Raw genomic sequence first — 24184 nt, 5'->3', positions numbered from 1 at the left:
GAAACGAAAGCCACATTGGTGGCGGGTGCTCTGCACACAACTCGCTCGCTACCGCACGCGCCCCGCTCGTCACTCAGCCGATCCCGGGACCGGAGCAAGAGGGCTGCACACGGGCTCTGGGACAGGCCCAGCTGAAAACGGTGGGAGGGGTGGAGTGAAGACAGCGACGCCAAGGCTGGGGTCCCGGAACACGCGGGGAGAAAGCTGGTAAACAACCGCAGGGAAACTGGGAAGCCGGCGTGGACCTCTGGGAAGCCAGCCGCACAGCCCTTTCCCGCGCGAGCTGCCGAAAAAAGGGGGCGGTCCCGCGCTGAGCACAGCGCAGAGCTCAGGGTATGGTGCGCCCGGCTCTTTTGCTGCGCACAGCCCAGCCCGGGAACGTGGGCAGCGCGCACTCAGAGGGGCGGGAGCAAGCGCGGGGCGGGACCTCTGCACCCGGCCCCACCTCGGTCTAAAAGAGGAGCAGCCGGCTGCAGGGTTCCAGCGCGCATTCCAGCTGCCTGACCTCCTGTTCGAGTCTTTGGTGGGAGCTCCAGCATCTCCTTGGCTCGAAATGGACCCCAACTGCTCCTGCACCGCTGGTAAAGGAAGCGCGTCTCTGCGTCCTGGGATCCCCATTTCCCAGCTCCAGTACAGAGGATCTCTGGGTTTTAGGAGGTCGCACTTTAACTTCTGAGCGGAAGAGGACTCCTTTACTTCGTTAGGTGCTTTCTTCCTGATCATGCCCCTGAGAGCACTGCCCTCCTCCCTGGGCCTCTACCTCAGACTTAAGGATACTGAGGCTCAAGGCTGAACTGCCCCACATCACCCAGTTGGTCAGGGTCCTGCTGGCTGGGCTCCAGTGCTCTGCCAGGCTACGAGCAATCAGGGTGGATGGGGGGCTGGAGATATTGAGTCTTCAGGGTTCAGGACAAAAGGTTCTAGCTCGCAATCTCAGTATTCCTGGGTTGGGTTTGCACCTGGGAGCTTACTGGTGGGGTAAACAGGAAGGTACTTGCCCTTCCCAGCGTGAGTGGAGAGGACATGCGGCTTCTGTTCCTCTGTCCTGAGTGGGAAAGGAGCTCTGAGGGCTGGCCCTGCACAGAGGAGAGGGCACTGGAGACTCATTGACCCGCTGCTGTACCTTCTGCATCTCACTCACTGCCCACTGCCTTTTTCTCTTCCTTGCAGGTGTCTCCTGCACGTGCGCCGGCTCCTGCAAGTGCAAAGAGTGCAAATGCACCTCCTGCAAGAAGAGTGAGTGCGGGGCCATCTCCAGGAATCTGGGGCTGTGGCTAAGGTTGGGAGGGAACCCAAGGCTGACCGTGAGTGCATCCTTCTGGGGAACTGGGATTTCTTTGCTCCTGTTGGCCATGTCATTCCCTCTCTAGGCTTTCTGCCCTGAGTTCAGATGGAGCAGGGAAACGTGTTTCTCTTGGGACACAAACCTCAACTGTACCCCCTATGGTTTCAGAACATAGCTGTGCCAGACAAAAAAAGCGTCCTCTGGATCTGGCGTCTGAGCTCGAGCCAGGCTTGCTATTGGAACAGGGAGGCGGCTGGTCCAGTCTACTGCCACTCTCACTCTCCCCTTCTTCCCCAGGCTGCTGCTCCTGCTGCCCCGTGGGCTGTGCCAAGTGTGCCCAGGGCTGTGTCTGCAAAGGGGCGTCGGAGAAGTGCAGCTGCTGTGCCTGATGTGGGGACAGCTCTGCTCCCAGATGTAAATACAGCAACCTGCACAACCTGGATTTTTTTTTTTAATACAACCCTGAGCCATTTTCTGCAAATCTTTTTATATTAAATATGTGATTGTTTTATTGTCATAAAAGAATTTTGACTTGAATCTTACTCTGGTCTTCTTTGTGCACCTTGGAAAAAATGGGCTGGGTTGGGTGTTAAACCAGGAGTTTAGAGACCAGGCTCTGGATGGAAATGGGAGCCACCAACAATGTGAACACCTTCAGGCCAGCTACTGAGTTTACACTTTTATAAAATGGTATTACACTGTGCACACCATATGGGTGGGAGTCATACATGATCGCTTCCTGTCTCATGTCAATGTGGCACAGAAACTTCATTCATCATTTTTATATTCTGATTTTCTTGCCCAACTTCAGATCCAAATTGGATTTTAGGCTTAAAAGTAGTACAGTGCTGGAACCCAGCTCCTCAGTTCCTTGAATCCTACGTGGGTGCCATGATTTGGATGTTTTGTCAGTACCAAATCTCACGTTGAAATGTGTCCTCCGATATTGGAGATGGGATCTAGTGGGAGGTTTCAGGGTCATGAGGACAGATCCCTAAAGAATGGCTTGGTGCCATCCCATGGTGAAGAGTGAGTTCTTCCTCTGGTAGGAAGAGCTGGCTGTTTAAGAGTCAGACACCGTCCCCTTTTCTCTCTTGTTCCCTGTCTCCCCACGTGTTGTGCCTGTTCTCCCTTGGTCTTCGACCAGGATTGCAGGCTTCCTGCAGCCCTCACCAAAGGCAGATGCCTGTAGCACACTTATGCACAGCCTGCAGAAGCGGAAGTCATAACAAACTTTCCTTTGTAAATTACCTAGTCTCAGGGATTCCCTTATAACGACGCAAACAGGCTAACCCAATGGGGCTTTTCAAACACTGTGGTGAAGGGACAGTTTTTATTTCCTATCTATCACAGGCTTAAACCTTGGTAAGTGTAATAGTATTGATTATGGAGATAATGAAATACAACATAAAATACAAAAGTCATTTTTCAGATTCAATGAGAAATAATTCAATAAATAGCCGGGTGTGGTTGCTCACACCTGTAATCCCAGCACTTTGGGAGGCTGAGGTGGGCAGATTATGAGGTCAGGAGATCCAGACCATCCTGGCTAACATGGTGAAACCCCGTCTCTACTAAAAATACAAAAAAATTAGCCTCATGTGGTGGCAGGCGCCTGTAGTCCCAGCTACTCAGGAGGCTGAGGCAGGAGAATGGCGTGATCCAGGGAGGCAGAGTTTGCGGTGAGCCAAGATCACACCACTGCACTCTGGGCGACAGAACGAGACTCCGTCTCAAAAAAAAAAAAAAAAAAAATCAATCAATAAATAACAGGAAATGAAAGATGTACAAACTTTGAACATATGATGACGTTCATTGCAGACCAGAAATAGCAAACTAGACCAGTTGTGGTGGCTCAGGCCTCTAATCCCAGCACTTTGGGAGGCCATGGTGGGCGTAATACTTGAGGCCAGGAGTTCAAGACCACCCTGGCCAACATGATGAAACCTCATCTCTACTAAAAATACAAAAATTAATTGGGCATGATTGCATGTAATCCCAGATACTCGGGAGGCTGAGGCAGAAAAGTCACTTGAACGCCGGAGGCAGTGTTTGCAGTGAGCCAAGATTGCGACACTGGACTCCAGCCTGGACAACAGACTCCCTGTTGTGGCTTGGCTCTGAATCTTTGGAAATTCCTCCCAAACTCAGGCTGAATTTGTCCTTCTTTCAAATTTCAGCCCTTGACTACTTCCAACCAGTAAAGTGACTGGGAATATGGAAGGACATGCACAGCATGTTCCTGGCAAAATGAAGTGTGTGTGATCATGGGTTCCACATGAAATACTTCGCGTCTGCCCATGCAGGAATGACGGCGGATTCTGCAGTTTGGAGGATGCAGTGGTGCTCCTTAGGAAAGAGTGAGGCCCTGGCTGACTTATAATTAAAGCCAACAATCAGTTCCCCTGGCTATGTGGAGGGAACGCTATTTGACATTCACTCAAAGAGGAAGATGATCCTCCTGGCCTAGAGGTCAGGAGCACGCTTGCCCACTGCTTCCCTGTGAAGAGGAGACTTCAGAAGGCAGCCTGCGCCTAGGGCACAGGTTTTGGTGTCAGGCAGTCCTGGTTCACAGCCTACCTCACCATGTACTGGCTGTGTGGCCTGAGTGCAACACTGAAACTCTCTGAACCTCCAGTTCCTTATTTGTAGAAACCAGATTATATCTCAAAGCAGCGATTAAATGACAACATGGTCTGGCCCCTGGCTAGGGTTTAATAAATAATAGCAGTTATGATCATTCTCTATACACTGGTTTTTTTGGAAAATGAATCCTGTTAAATCCCAAAGCTAAGAGAAACCTTATGGGTTTGAAAGCATTGGTGTGGATTGGATGCTGGGAATGGAATTGCAACCAAGCTGACCCTGCCAGGAGGAGTGTGGATGACCTTCTACAGAAAATGCTTTTCTTTTTTTTTTTTTTTTTTTTTTTTTTTTTTTTTTTTTGAGACGGAGTCTCGCTGTGTCTCCCAGGCTGGAGTGCAGTGGCGTGATCTCGGCTCACTGCAAGCTCCGCCTCCCGGGTTCACGCCATTCTCCCGCCTCAGCCTCCCAAGTAGCTGAGACTACAGGCGCCCGCCACCACGCCCGGCTAGTTTTTTGTATTTTTAGTAGAGACGGGGTTTCACCATGTTAGCCAGGATAGTCTCGATCTCCTGACCTCGTGATCCACCCGCCTCGGCCTCCCAAAGTGCTGGGATTACAGGCTTGAGCCACTGCGCCCGGCCAGAAAATGCTTTTCAATAAGATGCTGCCCCCACCTTTGAGCAGACATAAAATCCGTTTCCATCCTTCATATCATCTGATCACATGACCTCAGGAACGACAGCCACAGGCCTCAAGACTGGGACAGCAAATATGCAGGGCCTGGAGTGCTTATGTTGTCTTCCAGATTAGTTAAGTAACATATCAAATGTCATATAGCTCAGAAATGAAGGGATGAATGAACCTATGCTACACCTGGCCTGTGGTCCTGGCCACAGCTGGTAGATTATGATGCCACTGGATGCTAAATTTTGCCTATCTCAGTTCAAAGATACCAAGGCTCTTCGGGATGGAGGAACGTTGCTCTTGGCTTGACAGATGAGAAGTGAAGCCCAGAGAGGCCACAGAGCTGTGCATGACTGTCCACAGAATGCACTTCCTACTGCTGTTTCTGTGCTAGGTTTTCCCTGTCCTTATCATTCATGTAACTTGGTGGCAGAGGGTGATGGGCGAGTATGATGCTGCGGTCATCATGCATGGGTGCAAATCCCACCTCTGTTACTTTTAGCTGCATGACACAACCTGTTTATGACTCAGTCTCCTCACTGTACAAGGGGCATAATACTAACTTCTGGCTTATAGGATTAAAGGATTTAGTACCTATAAGCAACTTAGAATGGTGTGAGGGGTGGGTGCTCTACAATATTAGCTATTGCTTTTTTTGAAATCATTTTATGGAGCATATGAGATATTTATTTATTTATTTGCACACAGAGACCTGGAGTGCTCAGCTGTGTATCCTGTTATTCTCATCTACCACATGAGCACATGTCCTGTGGTCCAGAGAGAGCCATTCAGTGTTCCCACAAAATTGTAATCAACACTAGGGTTATAAAGCTATGAGCAAGACTCTGTGCTTCATGTCAGATACAGAAGAATGACTGCCCTTTCCGTTACCACCTGCACCATGTGTTAGTTGATATTTTACACTGAAGTGGTTAATACTTTCATAAACGTATTTTTATGAAAATCAAACTCTTTTCCATCAGAGAAAGTGAAAATCAATCTTGTCCCACACATGGAAGATAGCCCCAAATTAATGTGTGTGTGTGTGTGTGTGTGTATTACACTTATGGATCGCTTTTGCCACTGTCCATCATAGAGCTGGTAGCTTCCTGTTGTTTATTTGGTTTTTTTTTTTTTTTTCCTCTATTTTTTGAGACGGACCACACCTTCTTCGCCCAGCTGGAGTGCAATGGCCCAAGCTGCCACCTCTGCCTCCCGGGTTCAAGTGATTTTCCTGCCTCAACCTCCTGAGCAGCTGGGATTACAGGCAACCACCAGCACGCCAGGATAATTTTTGTATTTTTAGTGGAGACAGGGTTTCTCCCACTCCTGACCTCAGTTGATTCATCCGCCTCGGCCTTCCTAAGTGCTGGGATTACAGGTGTGAGCGGCCGGGCCGGCCCCTGTTGTTTAGAACATTTCCAGCAATAGAGAAGTGTTGACCAGATACCTGGGCCAAAGGAAGGCTTGATCATGGACACTTTCCTTTAAGAGGCTGGCTGGATTTAAATCAGTGCACAACTGTTTACCTCTGTGACGATCAGTCAGTTACTTGGACATTTCCTTTTAGTCCCAGGATTAGCAAAACGGGTTCATAACTAGTATTTCCCTTTAGGATTGCTGTGAGGATTCAAAGAATCAAAGAGATTAAAAGGGAATAGAATAGACGCAATGTTATGCAACAGTCAGGTATGCTGAAGAGAAATAACTGGATGTCTTGCTTTTTAATTTTATTTTTTTAGAGACGTTGACTCTCTATGTGGACTAGGCAGGACTGGAACTCCTGGGCTCAGGTGATCCTCCCGCCTCAACCTCCTAAGTAGCTGCCACTACAGCTTCCTGCCACCTTCCTCATCTTGCTTTTTAATTTAAAGAAGGGTCTGCATATCATCTGAAGTCATCTCTCTTTGGGGACATCCCACATGTCCAGAACTGCCAGTTGGCAGTGGGGGTGGCCCATTAGGCTGTGGGGAGCATGGAGACTTATCTGCAAAGGAGGACCTGGATAAATGTGCCCCCACATCCTCTCAGGCGAGGAGAATGGACGGGAGAGAGAGGCCAACCCGTGTTCCCCGTGTTGCTGTGTATGGAGGAGGGGGTCCGAGGGACCGCAGTGTAGACAGGGACAGGCAAGGCGGGGGACGAGGAGAAACGAAAGCCACATCGGTGGCGGGTGCTCTGCACACAACTCGCTCGCTACGGCCCGCTCCCCGCTCCGCACTCAGCCGATCCGGGGACGGGAGCAGGAGGGCTGCACCCGGACTCCGGGACAGGCCCATCTGAAAACGGCGGGGCGAGGGGTGGGGTGGAGACGCCCGCGACGCCAAAGCTGGGGTCCCGGAACGCGCGGGGAGGAGGGTGGAAGGCAACTTGGGAGAAACTGGGAAAGGCGCCCAGGACCTCGGGGACACCGCGCACAGCCGGGTGCACAGCCCCTCCTGCGCGAACCGACGCCCAAGGGGCGGTCCCGCGGCGCGCCCCGAGCAGAGCTCAGTGGGTAGTGCCCCCGGCCCTTCTGCTGCGCACAGCCCAGCCCAGGATTGCGGGCGGCACAAACACAGCGGGGCGGGTGCAAGCAAGGGGCAGGGCTTCTGCGCCCGGCCCCCTAGCGTGAACATAAAAGCTGCCGCAGGCTGTGGGGCTCCACCACGCCGTTCACCAGCGCCTGGCCGTCTGCTCGTTTGTCGCTTGAGATCTCCAGCCTTACCGTCGCTCGAAATGGACCCCAACTGCTCCTGCGCCACTGGTAAGAGAAGCCCTATTCTGTGTCCTGGGATTCCCGTTTCCCAGCCCCAGTACCGAAGGTCTCTGGGTTTTAGGAGGTCGCATTTTTAAGTTCTGAGCAGAAGGGGACTTTACTTCCTTAGGTGCGTTCTTGCTGATCACGCACCTGAGAGCACTGCCCTCCCCGCTGGACCTGTAAGTCAGAGTTAAGGATACTGAGGCACAAGGCAGTCCTGCTCCACATCACCCAGTTGGTCAGGGTCCTGCTGTCTGGGCCCCAGTGTTCTCCTCCAGGCTCTCAGCAATCAGGGTGGATGGGGGGCTAGAGACACTGAGTCTTCAGGGTTCAGGACAGAAGGTTGTGGCTCGCAGTCTCAGTATTCCTCGGTGGGGTGTGCAGCTGGGACCTTCCTGGTGGGGTGAAACAGGAGGGTGCTTGCCCTTCCCAGCGTGAGTGGAGAGGACATGGGGTTCTGTTCCTCTGTCCTGAGTGGGAAAGGAGCTCTGAGGGCTGGCCCTGCACAGAGGAGGGGGCACTGGAGACTCACTGACCCACTGCTGTACCTTCTGTATCTCACTCACTGCCTTTTTCTCTTCCTCGCAGGTATCTCCTGCACCTGCGCCGGCTCCTGCAAGTGCAAAGAGTGCAAATGCACCTCCTGCAAGAAGAGTGAGTGCGGGGCCATCTCCAGGAATCTGGGGCTGTGGCTAAGTTTGGGAGGGAACTCAAGGCTGGCCCTGAGTGCATCCTTCTGGGGAACTGGGCTTCCTTTTGCCCCTGTTGGCCATGTCATTCCCTCTCCATGCTTTCTGCCCGGAGTTCAGATGGGGCAGGGAAGCATTTTTCTCTTGGGACAAAAACCCCAACTGTACCATCTGTGGTTTCAGAACAGAGCTGTGCCACACGAAAAAAGCATCCTCTGGGTCTGGCGTCTGAGCTCGAGCCAGGCTTGCTATTGGGGCAGGGAGGTGCCTGGTCCAGTCTACTGCCACCTCTCACTCTCCCCTTCTTCCCCAGGCTGCTGCTCCTGCTGCCCCGTGGGCTGTGCCAAGTGTGCCCAGGGCTGTGTCTGCAAAGGGACGTCGGAGAAGTGCAGCTGCTGTGCCTGATGTGGGGACAGCTCTGCTCCCAGATGTAAATAGAGCAACCTGAATAACCTGGAAGTTTTTGTCGTTTTTAATATAACCCTGAGCCATTTTCTTTATTTCTTTTTATATTAAATATGTGAATGGCAATAAAAGGATTTTGACTTGAATCTTACTCTAGTCTTCTTTGTGTGTCTTGGAAAAAATGGACTGGGGTGGGGGTTAAACCACGAGTTTAGATAGCAGGCTCTGGATGGAAATGTGAGCCACTAATAATGTGAACACCTTCAGCCCAGCCAGATTACTTCACTGAGTTCACACTTCTGTAAAATGGGATTGCACTGTGCACACAATATGGGTGGGGACCATACACGATCGCTTCCAGTCTCATGCCAAATGTAGCACAGAAACTGCATCCCTCATTTTTATTTTCTGATTTTCCTGCCCAACCTCAGATTCACATTGGATTTGAGGCTTAAAAGTGGCTACAGTGCTGGTACTCAACTCCTCAGTTCCTTGAATCCTTCAACGGTGCTCTGATTTGCATGTTTTGTCACTGCCAAATCTCATGTTGAAATGTGACTTCCAATATTGCAGGTGAGGCCAAGTGGGAGCTTTTGGGGTCATGAGGACAGATCCCTAAAGAATGGCTTGGTGCCATCTGAAGTGTGATCTCTTACTCTGGTAGGTCACTCCAGAGCTGGCTGTTTAAAAGAGCCAGGCACTGTCCCCTGCTCCCTCTTTCTTCCTGTCTCTCCATGTGATGTACTTGCTCCCCCTTGGTCTTCTGCCAGGATTGCAGGCTTCCTGCGGCCCTCATCAGAAGCAGATGCCTGCACCACACTCTGCACAGCCTGCAGAAGCAGAAATCAAAACAAACTTCTTTTCTTTATAAATTACCTAGTCTCAGGGATTCCATTAGAGCAATGCAAACAGGCTAGCACAATGGGGCTTTTCAAACACTTTAGTGAAGGACAGTTTTTATTTCCTATCCATCATAGACTTAAACCTTGGTAAATGTAATAGTATCGACTATGGAGATAATGAAATAAAACACCAAAAACAAAATGCATTTTTTAGATCCAATGGGAAAAAATTCAATAAATCCATAAAGAAATAATAAGAAAATGAAAGATGTACAAACTTTGAACATATGATGATGTGCATTGCAGACCAGAAACAGCACACTAGACCAGGTGTAGTGGCTCAGGCCTATAAACCCAGCACTTTGGGAGGCCAAGATGGGTGGATAACTTGAGACTAGCAGTTGAAGACCAGTCTGGGCAACATGATGAAACATCATCTCTACTAAAAATACAAAAAATAAATCGGTCATGACGGCATGCGTCTGTAATCCCAGCCACTTGGGAGGCTGAGGCATAAGAGTTGCTTGAACCCCGGAGGCAGAGGTTGTGGTGCACCACGATTGTGCCACTACAGTCCAGCCTGGGCAACTGAGACTCGTCCCAAAACAAGAAAAGAAAGGAAACAGCAAACTGGCCCCAGTGTGTGGCTCTCACACCTTGAGCGGCACTGCCCAGCACATCCCCACAAGGAACCATCTGGCTTGGTCTGCCCAGTGTCACTGACAAGACACTCACTGACCCCTGAGAGCTCCCTGTTGTGACTGGGCTCTGAATCTTTGGAAATTCCTCCCAAACTCAGGCTGAATTTGCCCTTCTTTCAAATTTCAGCCCTTGACTACTTCCAACCAGTAAAGTGACTGGGAATATGGAAGGACATGCCCGGCATGTCCCTGGCAAAATGAAGTGTGTGTGATCATGGGTTCCACATGGAATACTTCATGCCCGCCCATGCAGGAATGACGGCGGATTCTGCAGTTTGGAGGAAGCAGTGGTGCTCAGTAGGAAGGAGTAAGGCCCTGGCTGACTTGTAATTAAAACCAATGATGAGTTCCCCTGGCTATGTGGAGGAAATGCTATTTGATATTCAATCAAAAAGGAAGATGATCCTTCTGTCCTGGAGGTCAGGAGCACGCTTGCCCACTGCTTCCCTGTGAAGAGGAGACTTCAGAAGGCGGCCTGCGCCTAGGGCACAGGTTTTGGTGTCAGGCAGTCCTGGTTCATAGCCCACCTCACTATGTACTGGCTGTGTGGCCTGAGTGCAACACTGAAACTCTCTGAACCTCCAGATCCTTATTTGTAGAAACCAGATTATATCTCAAAGCAGCGATTAAATGACAACATGGTCTGGCCCCTGGCTAGGGTTTAATAAATAATAACAGTTATGGGCCGGGCGCGGTGGCTCAAGCCTGTAATCCCAGCACTTTGGGAGGCCGAGGCGGGCGGATCACAAGGTCGGGAGATCGAGACCACAGTGAAACCCCGTCTCTACTAAAAATACAAAAAAAAATTAGCCGGGCGCGATGGCGGGCGCCTGTAGTCCCAGCTACTCAGGAGGCTGAGGCAGGAGAATGGCGGGAACCCGGGAGGCGGAGCTTGCAGTGAGCCGAGATCGCACCACTGCACTCCAGCCTGGGCAACAGTGTGAGACTCCGTCTCAAAAAAAATAAATAAATAAATAAATAAATAAAATAAATAACAGTTATGATCATTCTCTATACACTGGTTTTTTTGGAAAATGAATCCTGTTAAATCCCAAAGCTAAGAGAAACCTTATGGGTTTGAAAGCATTGGTGTGGATTGGATGCTGGGAATGGAATTGCAACCAAGCTGACCCTGCCAGGAGGAGTGTGGATGACCTTCTACAGAAAATGCTTTTCAATAAGATGCTGCCCCCACCTTTGAGCAGACATAAAATCCGTTTCCATCCTTCATATCATCTGATCACATGACCTCAGGAACGACAGCCACAGGCCTCAAGACTGGGACAGCAAATATGCAGGGCCTGGAGTGCTTATGTTGTCTTCCAGATTAGTGAAGTAACATATCAAATGTCATATAGCTCAGAAATGAAGGGATGAATGAACCTATGCTACACCTGATCTGTGGCCCTGGCCACAGCTGGTAGATTATGATGCCTAAATCTGACCTATCTCAGTTCAAAGATACAAAGACTCTTTGGGATGGATGAATGTTGCTCTTGGCTTGACAGATGAGAAATGAAGCCCAGAGAGGCCACAGAGCTGTGCATGACTGTCCACAGAGTGCACTTCCTATTGCTGTCTCTGTGCTAGATTTTCAGTGTCCTTACCTTTCATGTGACTTGCAGAGGGTGGTGGGTGAGTGTATGATGCTGCCATCAGCATGGATAAGTGCAAATCCCACCTCTGTTACCTTTAGTTGCATGGCACAACCTCTCTGTGGTTCAGTCTCCACTGTACAAGGGGTATAAGACTAACCTCTGGCTTATAGGATTAAAGGATTTAATACATATAAGGAACTTAGAATGGTACAAGGGGTGGGTGGTCTACAATATTAGCTATTGCTTTTTTTGTTCATTTTATGGAGCATAGGGGATATTTATTTGCACACAAAGTTCTGGAGGTGCTCAGCTGTGTACCCTCATCTACCACACCAGCACGTCCTGTGGTCTAAAGAGAGCCATTCAGTGTTCCCATAAAATTGTAATCAACACTAGGGTTATAAAGCCATGAGGAAGATTCTTGCTTCATGTCAGATACAGAAGAATGACGGCCATTTCTGTTACCACCTGCACCATCTTTTAGTTAATACTTTACGTTGAAATGATCAATACTTATTAAATATATTTTTATGAAAAGCAAATTATTTTCAACCTGAGAAAATGAAATTCGATCTTGTCTCACACATGGAAGACAGCCCCAAATTATTGTGCGTGTATGTGTAAGTGTGTGCGTGTTACACTTATGGATAGCTTTTGCCACTGTCCTTCGTAAAGCTGGTAGCTTCCTGTTGTTTATTTGAGGGTTTTTGGTTTGTTTTTTTGTTTGTTTGTTTTTGAAATAGAGTTTTACCCCTGTCAGCCAGCTGGAGTACAATGGCCCAACCTGCCACTTCTGCCTCCCAGGTTGAAGCGATTTTCCTGCCTAAGCCTCCCCAGTAGCTGGGATTACAGGCGACCGCTACCATGCCAGGATAATTTTTGTATTTTTAGTGGAGACAGGGTTTCGCCATGTTAGCCAGGCTGGTCTCGAACTCCTGATCTCAGGTGATTCATCCGCCTCGGCCTTCCTAAGGGCTGGGATTACAGGTGGGGGCCAAGGTGCCTGTCCCTGTTGTTTAGAAGATTTCCAGCAATAGAGAAGTGTTGACCACATACCTGGGCCAAAGGAATACTAGATCATAGTCACTTTCCTTTAAGAGGCTGGCTGGATTTAAATCAGTGCACAACAGTTTACCTCTGTGACGACCAGTCAGGTACTTGGACATTTCCTTTGTAGTCCTGTGATTAGCAAAACGGATTCATAACTAGTATTTTCCTTTAGGATTGCTGTGAGGAGTCAAAGAATGAAAGTGATTAGAAAGGGACTGGTGTAGACTCAATGTCATGCAATAGTCAGTTATACTGAAGAGAAATAACTGGATGTCTTGCTTTTTAATTTTATTATTTTAGAGACATTGACTCCCTGTGTGGACTAGGCTGGACTCGAACTCCTGGGCTCAGGTGATCCTCCGGCCTCAGCCTCCTAAGCAGCTGCCACTACAGCTTCCTGCCACCTTCCCCATCTTACTTTTTAATTTAAATCAGGGTCTGCATGTCATCTGAAGTCATCTCTCTTTGGGGACATCCCACATGTCCAGAACTGCCAGCCGGCTGTGGGGGTGGCCGGCTAGGCTGTGGGGAGCATGGAACTTATCTGCAAAGGAGGACCTGGGCAAATGTGCCCCCACATCCTCTCAGGCGAGGAGAATGGACGGGAGAGATAGAGGCCGACCCGTGTTCCCCGTGTTGCTGTGTACGGAGGAGCGGGTCCGAGGGACCGCGGTGTGGAAAGGGAGAGGCAAGGCGGGAGGCGAGGAGAAAAGAAAGCCACTTCGGTGGCGGGTGCTCTACACACAACTCCCTCGCTACCGCCAACTCCCCGCTCCTTACTCAGCCAGTACCGGGACTGGAGCAGGAGGGCGGCACCAGGACTCCGGGACAGGCCCAGCTGAAAACGGCGGGGCGAGGGGTGGGGTGGAGACGCCCGCAACGCCAAAGCTGGGGTCCCGGAAAGCGCGGGGAGGAGGGTAGAAGGCAAATTCGCGGAAACTGAGAAAGGCGGCCAGGACCTCCGGGACACCCCGTACCGCCGGACGCACAGCGCCTCCCGTGCGAACGCGGGACAAAGGGGCGGTCCCGACGCGCGTCCCAGCGGAGCTCCAGGGATGGTGCCCCCGGCCCTACTGCTGCGCACAGCCCAGCCCAGGACCGCGGGCGGCGCGAACCCAGGGGGGCGGGTGCAAGCGCGGGACAGGGCCTCTGCACCCGGCCCCCTCCCGTGAGCATAAAAGCAGCAGCAGGCTGTGGCGCTCCACCTCGCCGTCCACGTGCGCCTTGCTGTCTCTACATTTCTCGCTTGAGATCACCAGCCTTACCGCGGCTCGAAATGGACCCCAACTGCTCCTGCGCCACTGGTAAGAGAAGCCCGACTCTGCGCCCTGGGTTTCCTATTTTCCAACCCCAGTGCAGAGGGTCTCTGGGTTTGAGGAGGTCTCATTTTAGGTTCGGAGCCGAAGGGGGCTCCTTTACTTCCTTAGGTGCTTTCTACCTGATCACGCCCCTGAGAGCACTGCCCTCCTCCCTGGGCCTCTAAGTCAGAGTTAAGGATACTGAGGCGCAGGGCAGTCCTGTTCCATGTCATCTAGTTGGTCAGGGTCCTGCTGGCTCAGAGCCCAGTGTTCTCCAGGCTCTGAGCAATCAGGGTGGAGAGGGGGCTAGACGCATAGAGTCTTCAGGATTCTGGGACAGAAGGTTGTGGCTCGCAATCTCAGTATTCCTGGGTGGGGTGTGCAGCTGGGAGCTTCCTGGTGGGGTGAAACAGGAGGGTGCTTGCCCTTCCCAGCGTGAGGGAGGAGGGCATGGGACTTCTGTTCCTCTGTCCTGAGTGGGGAAGGAACTCTGAGGGCTGGCCTTGCACAGACGAGGGGCCACTGGAGACTCATTGATCTACTGCTGCACCTTCTGCATCTCACTTACTGCCCACTGCGTTTTTCTCTTCCTTGCAGGTGTCTCCTGCGCCTGCGCTGGCTCCTGCAAGTGCAAAGAGTGTAAATGCACCTCCTGCAAGAAGAGTGAGTGCAGGGCCATCTTCAGGAATCTGGGGCTGTGGCTAAGGTTGGGAGGGAACCCAAGGCTGACAGTGAGTGCATCCTTCTGGGGAACTGGGATTTCTTTGCCCTTGTTGCCGTTTCATTCCCTCTCCAGGCTTTCTGTCCTGAGTTCAGATGGGGCAGGGAAGCATTTTTCTCTTGGGACACAAACCCCAACTGTACCCCCATGGTTTCAGAACAGAGCTGTGCCAGACAAAAAAAGCATCCTCTGGGTCTGGCGTCTGAGCTCGAGCCAGGCTTGCTATTGGGGCAGGGAGGTGCCTGGTCCAGTCTACTGCCACCTCTCACTCTCCCCTTCTTCCCCAGGCTGCTGCTCCTGCTGCCCCATGGGCTGTGCCAAGTGTGCCCAGGGCTGTGTCTGCAAAGGGACGTCGGAGAAGTGCAGCTGCTGTGCCTGATGTGGGGACAGCTCTGCTCCCAGATGTAAATAGGGAGCAGACCTGCACAACCTGGAGGTTTTTGTTGTTTTAAATATAACCCTGAGCCATTTTCTGCATTTCTTTTTATACTAAATATGTGAATGGCAATGAAAGAATTTTGACTTGAATCTTACTCTGGTCTTCTTTGTGTGTTTCGGAAAAAATGGTACCGGGAGGGGGTTAAACCGCGAGTTTAGATACCAGGCTCTGGATGGAAATGTGAGCCACTAACATTGTGAAGACTTTCAGGCCAGCCAGGTTACTTCACTGAGTTCACACTTCTGTAAAATTGGATTGCACTGTGCACACAATATGGGTGGGGACCATACACGATCGCTTCCAGTCTCATGCCAAATGTAGCACAGAAACTGCATCCTTCATTTTTATTTTCTGATTTTCCTGCCCAACCTCAGATCCACATTGGATTTGAGGCTTAAAAGTGGCTACAGTGCTGGCACTCAACACCTCAGATCCTTGAATCCTACAAGGGTGCTATGATTTGGGTGTCTTGTCACTGCCAAATCTCATGTTGAAATCTGACTTCCAATATTGCAGGTGGAGCCTGGTGGGAGCTTTTGGGGTCATGAGGACAGATCCCTAAAGAATGGCTTGGTGCCATGCCATGGTGAAGAGTGATCTCTCACTCTAGTAGGTCACTCTAGACCTGGCTGTTTAAAAGAGTCAGGCACCGTGCCCCACATCCTCTCAGGCGAGGCGAGTGGACCGGAGAGAAAGGCCGACCCGTATTCCACTTGTTGCTCTGTACGGAGGAGCGGGTCCCAGGAACCTAGGTGTGGACAGGTACAGGCAAGGCGAAGGCGAAGAGAAACGAAAGTCACATTGGTGGCGGGTGCTCTGCACACAGCTCGCTCTCTACCTCACGATCCCGGCTCCGCACTCAGCCAATTCCGGGACCGGAGCATGAGGCTGTGGCTGCACAGACTTCGGGACAGGCATAGCTGAAAACGGTGTGAGGGGTGCGGTGGAGACTACCTAGACGCTAAGGCTGGGTTCCTGGAATGCACGGGGACTAGAGTTAAAGGCAACCACGGGGAAACTGGGAAAGGTAGCCAGGACCTCGGGGACGCCGCGTACCCCGGGCGGACAGCCATTGCCGCGTGAGCGGGCGCCAAAGCGTTGGGGTGGTCCCGCGGTCCGCACCGAGCAGAACTCAGGGAACTGCGCGCCTGGCCCTTATGCTGCGCACAGCCCAGCCCAGGACCGCTGGCGGGGCGGACTTAGCAGGGCCGGTGCAAGCGCGAGGCGGGGCCTTTGCGCCCGGCCCTCTTTCCCTGAATATAAAAGCAGTCGCTGACTGTGGGGGCCTCATCACGCCTTGCACATGCGCCTTATAGCCTCTCAACTTCTTGGGCTCTCCAGCCTCACTGCGGCTCGAAATGGACCCCAACTGCTCCTGTGCCACTGGTAAGGGATACTGGCTTTCTGGTTCTTAGGGTACCTATTTCCCCAATACAGGATAGACGTCCCTAAGAATAAAGGTGTTTTTTGAGTTCTAGCTAAGTGGAGCCATTTATTTCATTGATCTAGTGCTTTTCCTCTCAGCGCCTTCATCACCCCTAGAACATTCCTATTCTAATACCTCCCATTACAGAGGCAAGAGGACTCAGGCTCATAATTCTCCTGCTCCATGTCACCCAGGTAGTCGGGGGCTGCTAGGCTGAGCCCCAGTACACTGTGCCGTTCCTGGGGTGGATGGGAGACAGGGGTTAGTCAGGGGTTGTTGCCTTTTCAGGATTAAGGACATAAAGCCCATCCTAACCTCTAGGGATAGAAGTAAGGTCAGGCTTCATGGTGCCCTGAGTTGGACAGGAGCTATCTATCTATCCAGCCTGGCAATGCACTCAGTTGGGAGCATTTGTTGACCAACTGCTGTTATCTTCTGCATCAAATTCACTACTTTTTTCCTCTTCCTTGCAGGTGGCTCCTGCACCTGCTCTGGCTCCTGCAAGTGCAAGAAGTGCAAATGCACCTCCTGCAAGAAGAGTGAGTGCGGGGCCATGTCCAGGAATCTGGGGCTGAGCCAAGTCAGAGGCAGGAACCCAGAGCTCAGCAGGCAGGAGTAGGCCAGCGGTCAATTTCCCATCTCCCCTTCCCCAACAACTGATTCAGGATCAGAGCCAGATCTTTAGACATGATTGATTCCCAAATTTCATTCTTAAAATAGACAAACTAAGGCCAAGAGAGTGCACCAGCCTGCCAAGCACAGACATGACACCTATAGACTTTCCTCACCTAAGTGTATGGTTCTGGGGAGCCAGCCTTCCTTTGCCCTTGATAACCCCAGTCACTGCCTCTCCAGCCTTCTGCCAGGTCTGGGGCTCAGATGTGGATAAGAAGCTCTTCACAGAAGACCCTCACTCGAAAGATCCGCCACTTATCGCCCATCTCCAACAGTGCATGCCATCCTGAACTAAGTGTCCTCTGGGGCTGGGGACAGAGCTTGAGCCAGGCCTGTTTGAAGGCAGGGAATTCCCTGGTCAAGTCTGGTCTGACCTCTCATTCTCTCTTCTTCCCCAGGCCGCTGCTCCTGCTGCCCCGTGAGCTGTGCCAGGTGTGCCCAGGGCTGTGTCTGTAAAGGGGCATCAGAGAAGTGCAGCTGCTGAGACTGATGTCGGGAAGGCCCTGCTGGAAGATGTAGAAAGAGCGACCTGCACAAACATGGAATTTTTTCCATACAACCCTGACCCATTTACTGTATTGTTTTTTTATGAAATATGTGAATGATAATAAAATTGTTGACTTAATGCTGGCTCTGGTTTTCTTTGTGTGCCTTGGAAATACATCTTGCTGGGAATATGCTGGTTTGAAGTAGTCAAGGAATGGAACTTGAAAGAGGAACAAACTCAGCCTGAACTTGGGAGGAATTTCCAAAGATTCAGAGCCAAGTTCCAACAGGGAGCTCTCAGGATTCAGCGAGTGTCCTGAGTGTGCTGTCTGTGATGCTGGCTAGGCCAAACCTGATGGTTCCTCATGAGAATGTCCTGGCCTGTGCTGCTGAAGGTGTGTGGTCCACAGTGGGGCCAGTCTGCTGTTTCCAGTCTGCAATGCAAATCATCCATGAACGTATGTGCAGAGTTTGTAAATCTTCCATTTTTCTGTTATTTCTGTATTTATTGAGTTTTTTTTGATGTAACATGTAACAAGTGGGTTCTATATTTTGTGTTTCATTATCTTCATAATTAATATTACTTTATTTACAAAGGTTTACATCTGGGATGGATAGAAAATGAAAACTGTCTCTTCGCCATGGAGTGTGAGAAGCCCCGTGTAGGATTCAAGCAACTCAGGCATTGGAATCCACCCACTGTGGTCACTTTCAAGCCTAAAATCTGCTGAGGAACTGAACTTGGTCAGGGAAACCTGAGAATAAACATGAGGAATGGAGAAGTCCCTGTGCCACATTTAACATGATTGGAGCTGATCACGTATGTCTCCATCCTCATATGGAAGCATGATCTGGCACAGTGCAGGTGCATTTTACAGAAGATGGAGGTCTGTGATGTAACTGGGCTTGCCTGAAGGCACTCAGACTGTTAGACGCTCACATTTCCATCCAGAGCACAGTCTCTAATCTCCCAGTTCAATCTCCCACCCCAGTCCCTTATTCCCATAAAAAACACAGGAACCAGAACCAGAATCAAGTTTGTGTTTAATTATTATTCGTATATTTCACAGAAAAAGGAATGTAGCAAATGGGTCAGGGTTGTAGAAAACAAAATCCTGGATTTTATGTGCCATTCTGTTTTCATCTGACAGCAGGGCAGTCCCGACCTCAGGCGCAGCAGCTGCACTTCTCTGACGCCCCTTTGCAGATACAGCCCTGGGCACACTTGGCACAGCCCAGGGGGCAGCAGGAGCAGCAGCCTGGGGAAAAAGGGAGACAGAGGTCACAGCAGACTTGACCAGGGAGCTCCCTGTCCCAACCGCAGGCCTCACTCGAGATCAGACCCCAGCCCCCAGGGATCCTTAGTTCAAGATGACACGGCTTTGTCAGGAGACAAATGGTGGATGTTGGAGTGAGTCTTCCTGTGAGAGACTGCCCAGCCCCACAGGAGCCCTGGACAGAGCAGAAGACTGGAAAGGCAGTGCTGCTGCCTTTCGGGGCCAGAGGAAGGCCTATGGGGACAAGTGAAGGCCAGTTCCCCAGAAGCAGGCATTCAGGGCTATCCTTGGGTTCCCTCCCAACCTTAGCCACAGCCCCAGATTCCTGGAGATGGCCCCGCACTCACTCTTCTTGCAGGAGGTGCATTTGCACTCTTTGCACTTACAGGAGCCAGCGCAGGCGCAGGAGACACCTGCAAGGAAGAGAAAAAGCCAGTGAGTGGTGAATGAGATGCAAAAGGTACAGCAGTGGGTCAATGAGTGTCCAGTGCCCCCTCCTCTGTGCAGGATCAGCCCTCAGAGCTCCTTTTCTACTCAGCAGAGGAAGACAGGCCCAATGTTCTCTCCATTCATGCTGGGAAAACCAAGCACCCTCCTGTTTGTATTCCAAAGTCAGTCCCAGGTTCCAGGCACAGGCTAGGAAGACTACGACTTCCACATTCTGTCCTGAACCCCGAAGAGGCAATGTCCCTTGCCTCCCATCCAATCCAGATGCTCAGAGCCTGGTTAGATAATTGGGGCTCAGCCAGCAGCCTCGTGACCAGCGGGGTGATGTGGAGCAGGACAGCCTTAAGCCTCAAGACCCTCACCTCTGACACAGAGGCACAGGGAGGAGGGCAAAGCTCTCAGGAGCTTCGGCAAGAGGAAAGCACTGGACAAAGTAAAGGAGTCCCCTTCACCTCAGATCGCAAAATGCGACCTCCTCAAACCCAGGGACACTCTCCATGGTGTCTGGGAATTTGGCATCCCAAGACAGAACCCGGGGCCCCTTACCAGCGGCGCAGGAACAGCTGGGGTCCATTGTAAGCCGAGGTGAGACTGGAGTTCCAAAGCCAGAAGTAAAGAGGCAGTGGAGCAGGTGGAAGGCGTGGTGCAGCTCCACAGCCAACGGTTGTTTTTATAGTCAGGGGAGGGGGCCGGGAGCAGAGACCCCGCCCCGCCCTTGCACTCACGCTGCTGAGTCCCAGCCGCCCGCGGTCCTGGGACAGTCTGCGCGCAGCAGAAGGGCCGGGCGCAAAGCACCCTGAGCGCAAGCAGGTCGGTGCGCAACGCCTGGCCGCCCCTTTCGCAGCGGCTCGCGAGGGAGGCGCTGTGCACCCGGGTGAGCTGCTTCTCTCACCCTGCCGGGCCTTCCTAGTTCCCCGAGATTACCTGCTACTCCCGCTCCTTGGCATTCTGCGTGCCCCGAGATCGTGACCTGCGCCCCACACCCCCGGGCCTGCCCACTCCCTTCTCAACAGCTAAGCCTTTCCTGGAGTTCCAGTGCAACCCCCGTCTCTTGTTCAACTGTCTGGATTGGCGGGAGGAGGGAGCATAGCAAGGGAGTAGTGTGCAAGGGACAGGCGGAGGATGCGATCTTGGGATCTCTGGCATTGCCTGTCCCTGTTCCCGTCCCCACCTCAGTTCTTCCACCACGTTTCTCCTGTGCACAGAAACACGGAAGACACAGGGCCCTGCCTCCCTCCCATCAAAGTATGCTTATTCATATCCCTCTATGTCTCTGTTTTGCTTCCAGCACTGACCTTGATGCTTGATTTTGTTTAAAGATTTCAATCAGTGAAGAGATGAACATACCTAGGCCATAGGGAAACTTCATCACTGACCTCTCTCCCTTGAGAAGCTGACAGGATTCACACCCATCAGTGCCACTTCCCAGCTCCCTGACCCTGGGCTTGTGGCTTGAACTCCTTGTATTGTCATTGTCCAGATTAGGAATACGGGTTCATAAATAGAATGCATGTCCCTTTATGGTTGCTGTGAGGGTTTAAAGACAGAAAGTGACTAAACAAGACCAAACACAGATCCATGTAATGTAGAGTAATAGGAACATGAAAGGAAAAATAAAGCTCTCTTGCTTTCTAATTTAATGCAGTATCTTCATATCACCTTCAATGATCCCTCTTCTAGGGACATCCCACACTTTCAAAACTGCCATCCTGTAGTGGGGTACCCGGCTAAGCTGTGGGGAGACCCTGAAGAGATTTATGCAAAGGAGGACCTGGACAAATGTGGCCCATTCAGCCCCTCAAGAGTGGAGAATGGAAGAGAGAGAGGCAGAGCCCTGTGTATTCCCTGTTGCTGTGTAGAGGAGAAACGTGGCCAAAGGACTGAAGTAGGAACCGGGACAGGGAGGATAAGGCCAGAGATGTGAAGTTCGCACCCTTAATCTACCCTTTGCACACTAGTACCTTACTGTGTTCCTTGCTTTGGCAGATCCAGAAAGTGGAGCATAAGACTGGGGTTGCCTTGACTCCAGGAAAGGCTTAGCAATTGACTAGAGACCTCGGCATTGGTGAAGTTTGGTGGAAAGCCAGAATACTGGTAGGCGGAACGCCAATGGGCGGGTGTAGCAGGCAACCTCAGGGAAGCTGGGAAGGCCCGGCAGGGTGAGAGAAGGCTGCGCACGGGGGGCACAGCGCCTCCCTCGCGAGCCGGTGCGAAAGGGGCGGTCCCACGTTGTGCACCAGCTGCTCTCAAGGGACCTTGCACTTGGCCCATTTCCTGCGCACAGCCCAGCCCAGGAACGCGCGCGGTATGGACTCAGCGGGGCGGGTGCAAGGGCGGGGAGGGGCGTTTGCGCCCGACCCACTGTCTTGACTATAAAAGCAGTCGCTGGCTGTTGAGCTTCACCACGCCTTCCACGTGCACCACTGCCTCTTCCCTTCTCGCTTGGGAACTCCAGTCTCGCCTCGAGTTGCAATGGACCCCAGCTGCTCCTGCTCCGCTGGTAAGGGGCGCCCGGGTTCTGTGTCTTGGAATGCCAAATCCCCAGACACCATGGAGAGTGTCCCTGGGTTTGAGGAGGTCGCATTTTGCGATCTGAGGTGAGGGGGACTCCTTTATTGGTCCAGTGCTTTCTTCTTGGCCAAGCTCCTGAGAGCATTTTCCTCCTCCCTGTACCTCTGTGTCAGAGTTGAGGGTCCTGAGGCTCAAGGCAGTCCTGCTCCACGTCACCCCGTTGGTCACAGGGCTGCTGGCTGAGCCCCAATTATCTAACCTGACTCTGAGCAACCAGATTGGATAGGATACATCGCATGGGAGGGGACATTGCCTCTTCGGGGTTCAGGACAGAAAATCGAAGTCTCAGTCTTCCTGGGCCGTGTCTAGAGTGGGACTTTCCTTTGGAGTATAAATAGGAGGGTGCTTGTTTTTCCTAGCATGAAGGGAGAGGACATGGGGCTTCTCTTCCTCTGCTCTAAGTGGGAAAGGAGCTCTGAGGGCTGGCCCTACACAGAGAAGGGGGAACTGGACACTCATAGACCCACTGCTGTATCTTCTGCATCTCACTCACCGCTCGCTGGCTTTTTCTCTTCCTTGCAGGTGACTCCTGCACCTGCGCCGACTCCTGCAAGTGCAAAGAGTGCAAATGCACCTCCTGCAAGAAGAGTGAGTGCGGGGCCATCTCCAGGAATCTGGGGCTGTGGCTAAGGTTGGGAGGGAACCCAAGGCTGGCCCTGAGTGCTTGCTTCTGGGGAACTGGCCTTCCTTTGTCCCTGTAGGCTGTCACTGCCTGTCTAGTCTTCTGCCCTCTCCAGGGCTTATGTGGGATGGGGCAGCTTTCTCAAAGGAAGACCCACTGCAATGTCCACCAGTTGTCTCCTGACAAAACCATGCCATCCTGAAATGATGGTCCTCTGGGGCTGGAGGGAGGGATGGAGATCGGCCTCTGTTGGGGCAGGGAGGTCTCTGGTGGAGTCTGCTCTGACCTCTCACTCTCCCTTTCTCCCCAGGCTGCTGCTCCTGCTGCCCTGTGGGCTGTGCCAAGTGTGCCCAGGGCTGCATCTGCAAAGGGGCCTTGGACAAGTGCAGCTGCTGTGCCTGATGTCAGGATGGCCCTACTCCAAAGTAAAAATAGAGTGACCCGTAAAATCCAGGATTTTTTTTTTTTTTAATAAATCTTGACCAATTTGCTACATTCATTTTTCTGTGAAATATGTGAATCATAATTAAACACTTAGATTTAATTCTGGTTCTGGTTCCTGTTGTGTTTTTTGGAACAAGGGATGGGGTGGGAGATTGAACTGGGAGTTTAGAGACTGGACTCTGGATGGAAATGTGAGCCCCTAGTGGTCTGAACGCCTTCAGGCAAGCCCCATTAATTCACTGAGCTTTATCTTCTGTAAAATGTACCTGCACTGTGCCGGATCATATGAGGATGGGGACATACGTGATCAGCTCCAATCATGTTAAATGTGGCACAGGGACTTCTCCATTCCTCATGTTTATTCTCAGGTTTCCCTGACCAAGTTCAGTTCCTCAGCAGATTTTAGGCTTGAAAGTGACCACAGTGGGTGGATTCCAATGCCTGAGTTGCTTGAATCCTGCACGGGGCTTCTCAAACTCCATGGCGAAGAGACAGTTTTCATTTTCTATCCATTCCAGATCTAAACCTTTGTAAATAAAGTAATATTAATTATGAAGATAATGAAACACAAAATATAGAACCCACTTGTTACATTTTACACACAAAAAAACCTCAATAAATACATACAGAAATAACAGAAAAATGGAAGATTTACAAACTCTGTACATATGTTTATAGATGATTTGCCTTGCAGACTGGAAACAGCAGACTGGTCCCACTGTGGACCACACACCTTCAGCAGCACAGGCCAGGACATTCTCATGAGGAACCATCAGGCTTGGCCTAGCCAGCGTCACAGACAGCACACTCAGGACACTCGCTGAACCCTGAGAGCTCCGTGTTGGGAGATGCCTCTGAATCTTTGGAAGTTCCTCCCAAGTACAGGCTGAATTTTTTCCTCTTTCAAGCTCCAGCCTTGACTACTTCAAACCAGCATATTCCCGGCAAGATGTAGTGTGATCATGGGTTGCAGATGAAGTTATTTTGAAATGTTGCTTTTCATTTCATCGTCTCCATAATTAATATTAGTTTATTAACAGAAGTTCTCAGAACACAGCTATGGCAGATTGTGCAGCTGGCTGATTGTGGAGATGTTCCTTAGGAAGGAAACAGTCCCTGGATGTCTTGTTAATGACAAGTTAGTCCTTCCATTTGTTGGGGGGGGATGCTATTTGATGTTCAAAGAGGAAGATGAGTC

General features: G+C 51.3%; 6 protein-coding genes across 7 annotated transcripts in view; 5 read left to right on the top strand and 1 right to left on the bottom strand.

Moving 5' to 3' along the window:
- Positions 1–3055, top strand: part of LOC126943915 (metallothionein-1F) — a 110393-nt gene extending 107338 nt beyond the window's left edge. Inside the window, exons 2-4 of the mRNA XM_050773161.1 lie at positions 485–581; positions 1171–1236; positions 1583–3055. Coding sequence (XP_050629118.1) covers positions 554–581; positions 1171–1236; positions 1583–1674 — 186 coding nt within the window. The 5' untranslated portion in view covers positions 485–553 and the 3' untranslated portion in view covers positions 1675–3055. The remainder of the gene's footprint in view (positions 1–484; positions 582–1170; positions 1237–1582) is intronic.
- Positions 3056–7255: 4200 nt separating this feature from the next.
- LOC126943923 (metallothionein-1E-like) lies at positions 7256–8431 on the top strand. The gene is made up of 3 exons (XM_050773169.1): positions 7256–7301; positions 7884–7949; positions 8298–8431. The coding sequence occupies exons 1-3, from the start codon at positions 7274–7276 to the stop codon at positions 8387–8389; spliced, it is 186 nt and encodes a 61-aa protein (XP_050629126.1). The 5' UTR covers positions 7256–7273; the 3' UTR covers positions 8390–8431.
- Positions 8432–13761: 5330 nt separating this feature from the next.
- LOC126943922 (metallothionein-1E-like) lies at positions 13762–15132 on the top strand. The gene is made up of 3 exons (XM_050773168.1): positions 13762–13884; positions 14476–14541; positions 14887–15132. Exons 1-3 carry the CDS (start codon positions 13857–13859, stop codon positions 14976–14978), a joined length of 186 nt encoding a protein of 61 aa, XP_050629125.1. The 5' UTR covers positions 13762–13856; the 3' UTR covers positions 14979–15132.
- A 411-nt stretch (positions 15133–15543) lies between these two features.
- LOC126943927 (metallothionein-1A-like) lies at positions 15544–17752 on the top strand. 2 transcript variants are annotated; one of them, XM_050773172.1, is made up of 3 exons: positions 16290–16424; positions 16938–17003; positions 17538–17744. In XM_050773172.1, exons 1-3 carry the CDS (start codon positions 16397–16399, stop codon positions 17621–17623), a joined length of 180 nt encoding a protein of 59 aa, XP_050629129.1. In that variant the 5' UTR covers positions 16290–16396; the 3' UTR covers positions 17624–17744. The 2 variants fall into 2 exon arrangements, 1 of the variants encoding a protein (XP_050629129.1); XR_007721886.1 differs by lacking the exon at positions 16938–17003 and having other exon boundaries at positions 15544–16424; positions 17538–17752.
- Positions 17753–18657: 905 nt separating this feature from the next.
- LOC126943917 (metallothionein-1F-like) lies at positions 18658–20125 on the bottom strand. Its single transcript, XM_050773163.1, has 3 exons — positions 19896–20125; positions 19250–19315; positions 18658–18884 (listed from the first exon to the last, which is right to left on the bottom strand). The coding sequence occupies exons 1-3, from the start codon at positions 19921–19923 to the stop codon at positions 18793–18795; spliced, it is 186 nt and encodes a 61-aa protein (XP_050629120.1). The 5' UTR covers positions 19924–20125; the 3' UTR covers positions 18658–18792.
- A 1383-nt stretch (positions 20126–21508) lies between these two features.
- LOC126943921 (metallothionein-2-like) lies at positions 21509–23086 on the top strand. The gene is made up of 3 exons (XM_050773167.1): positions 21509–21849; positions 22443–22508; positions 22853–23086. Exons 1-3 carry the CDS (start codon positions 21822–21824, stop codon positions 22942–22944), a joined length of 186 nt encoding a protein of 61 aa, XP_050629124.1. The 5' UTR covers positions 21509–21821; the 3' UTR covers positions 22945–23086.
- The last annotated feature ends 1098 nt before the right edge of the window (positions 23087–24184 follow it).

The sequence above is a fragment of the Macaca thibetana genome, chromosome 20, assembly GCF_024542745.1.
Source record: "Macaca thibetana thibetana isolate TM-01 chromosome 20, ASM2454274v1, whole genome shotgun sequence".
NCBI lineage: Eukaryota > Metazoa > Chordata > Mammalia > Primates > Cercopithecidae > Macaca > Macaca thibetana.
This window is presented reverse-complemented; position numbering and strand designations above follow the sequence as displayed.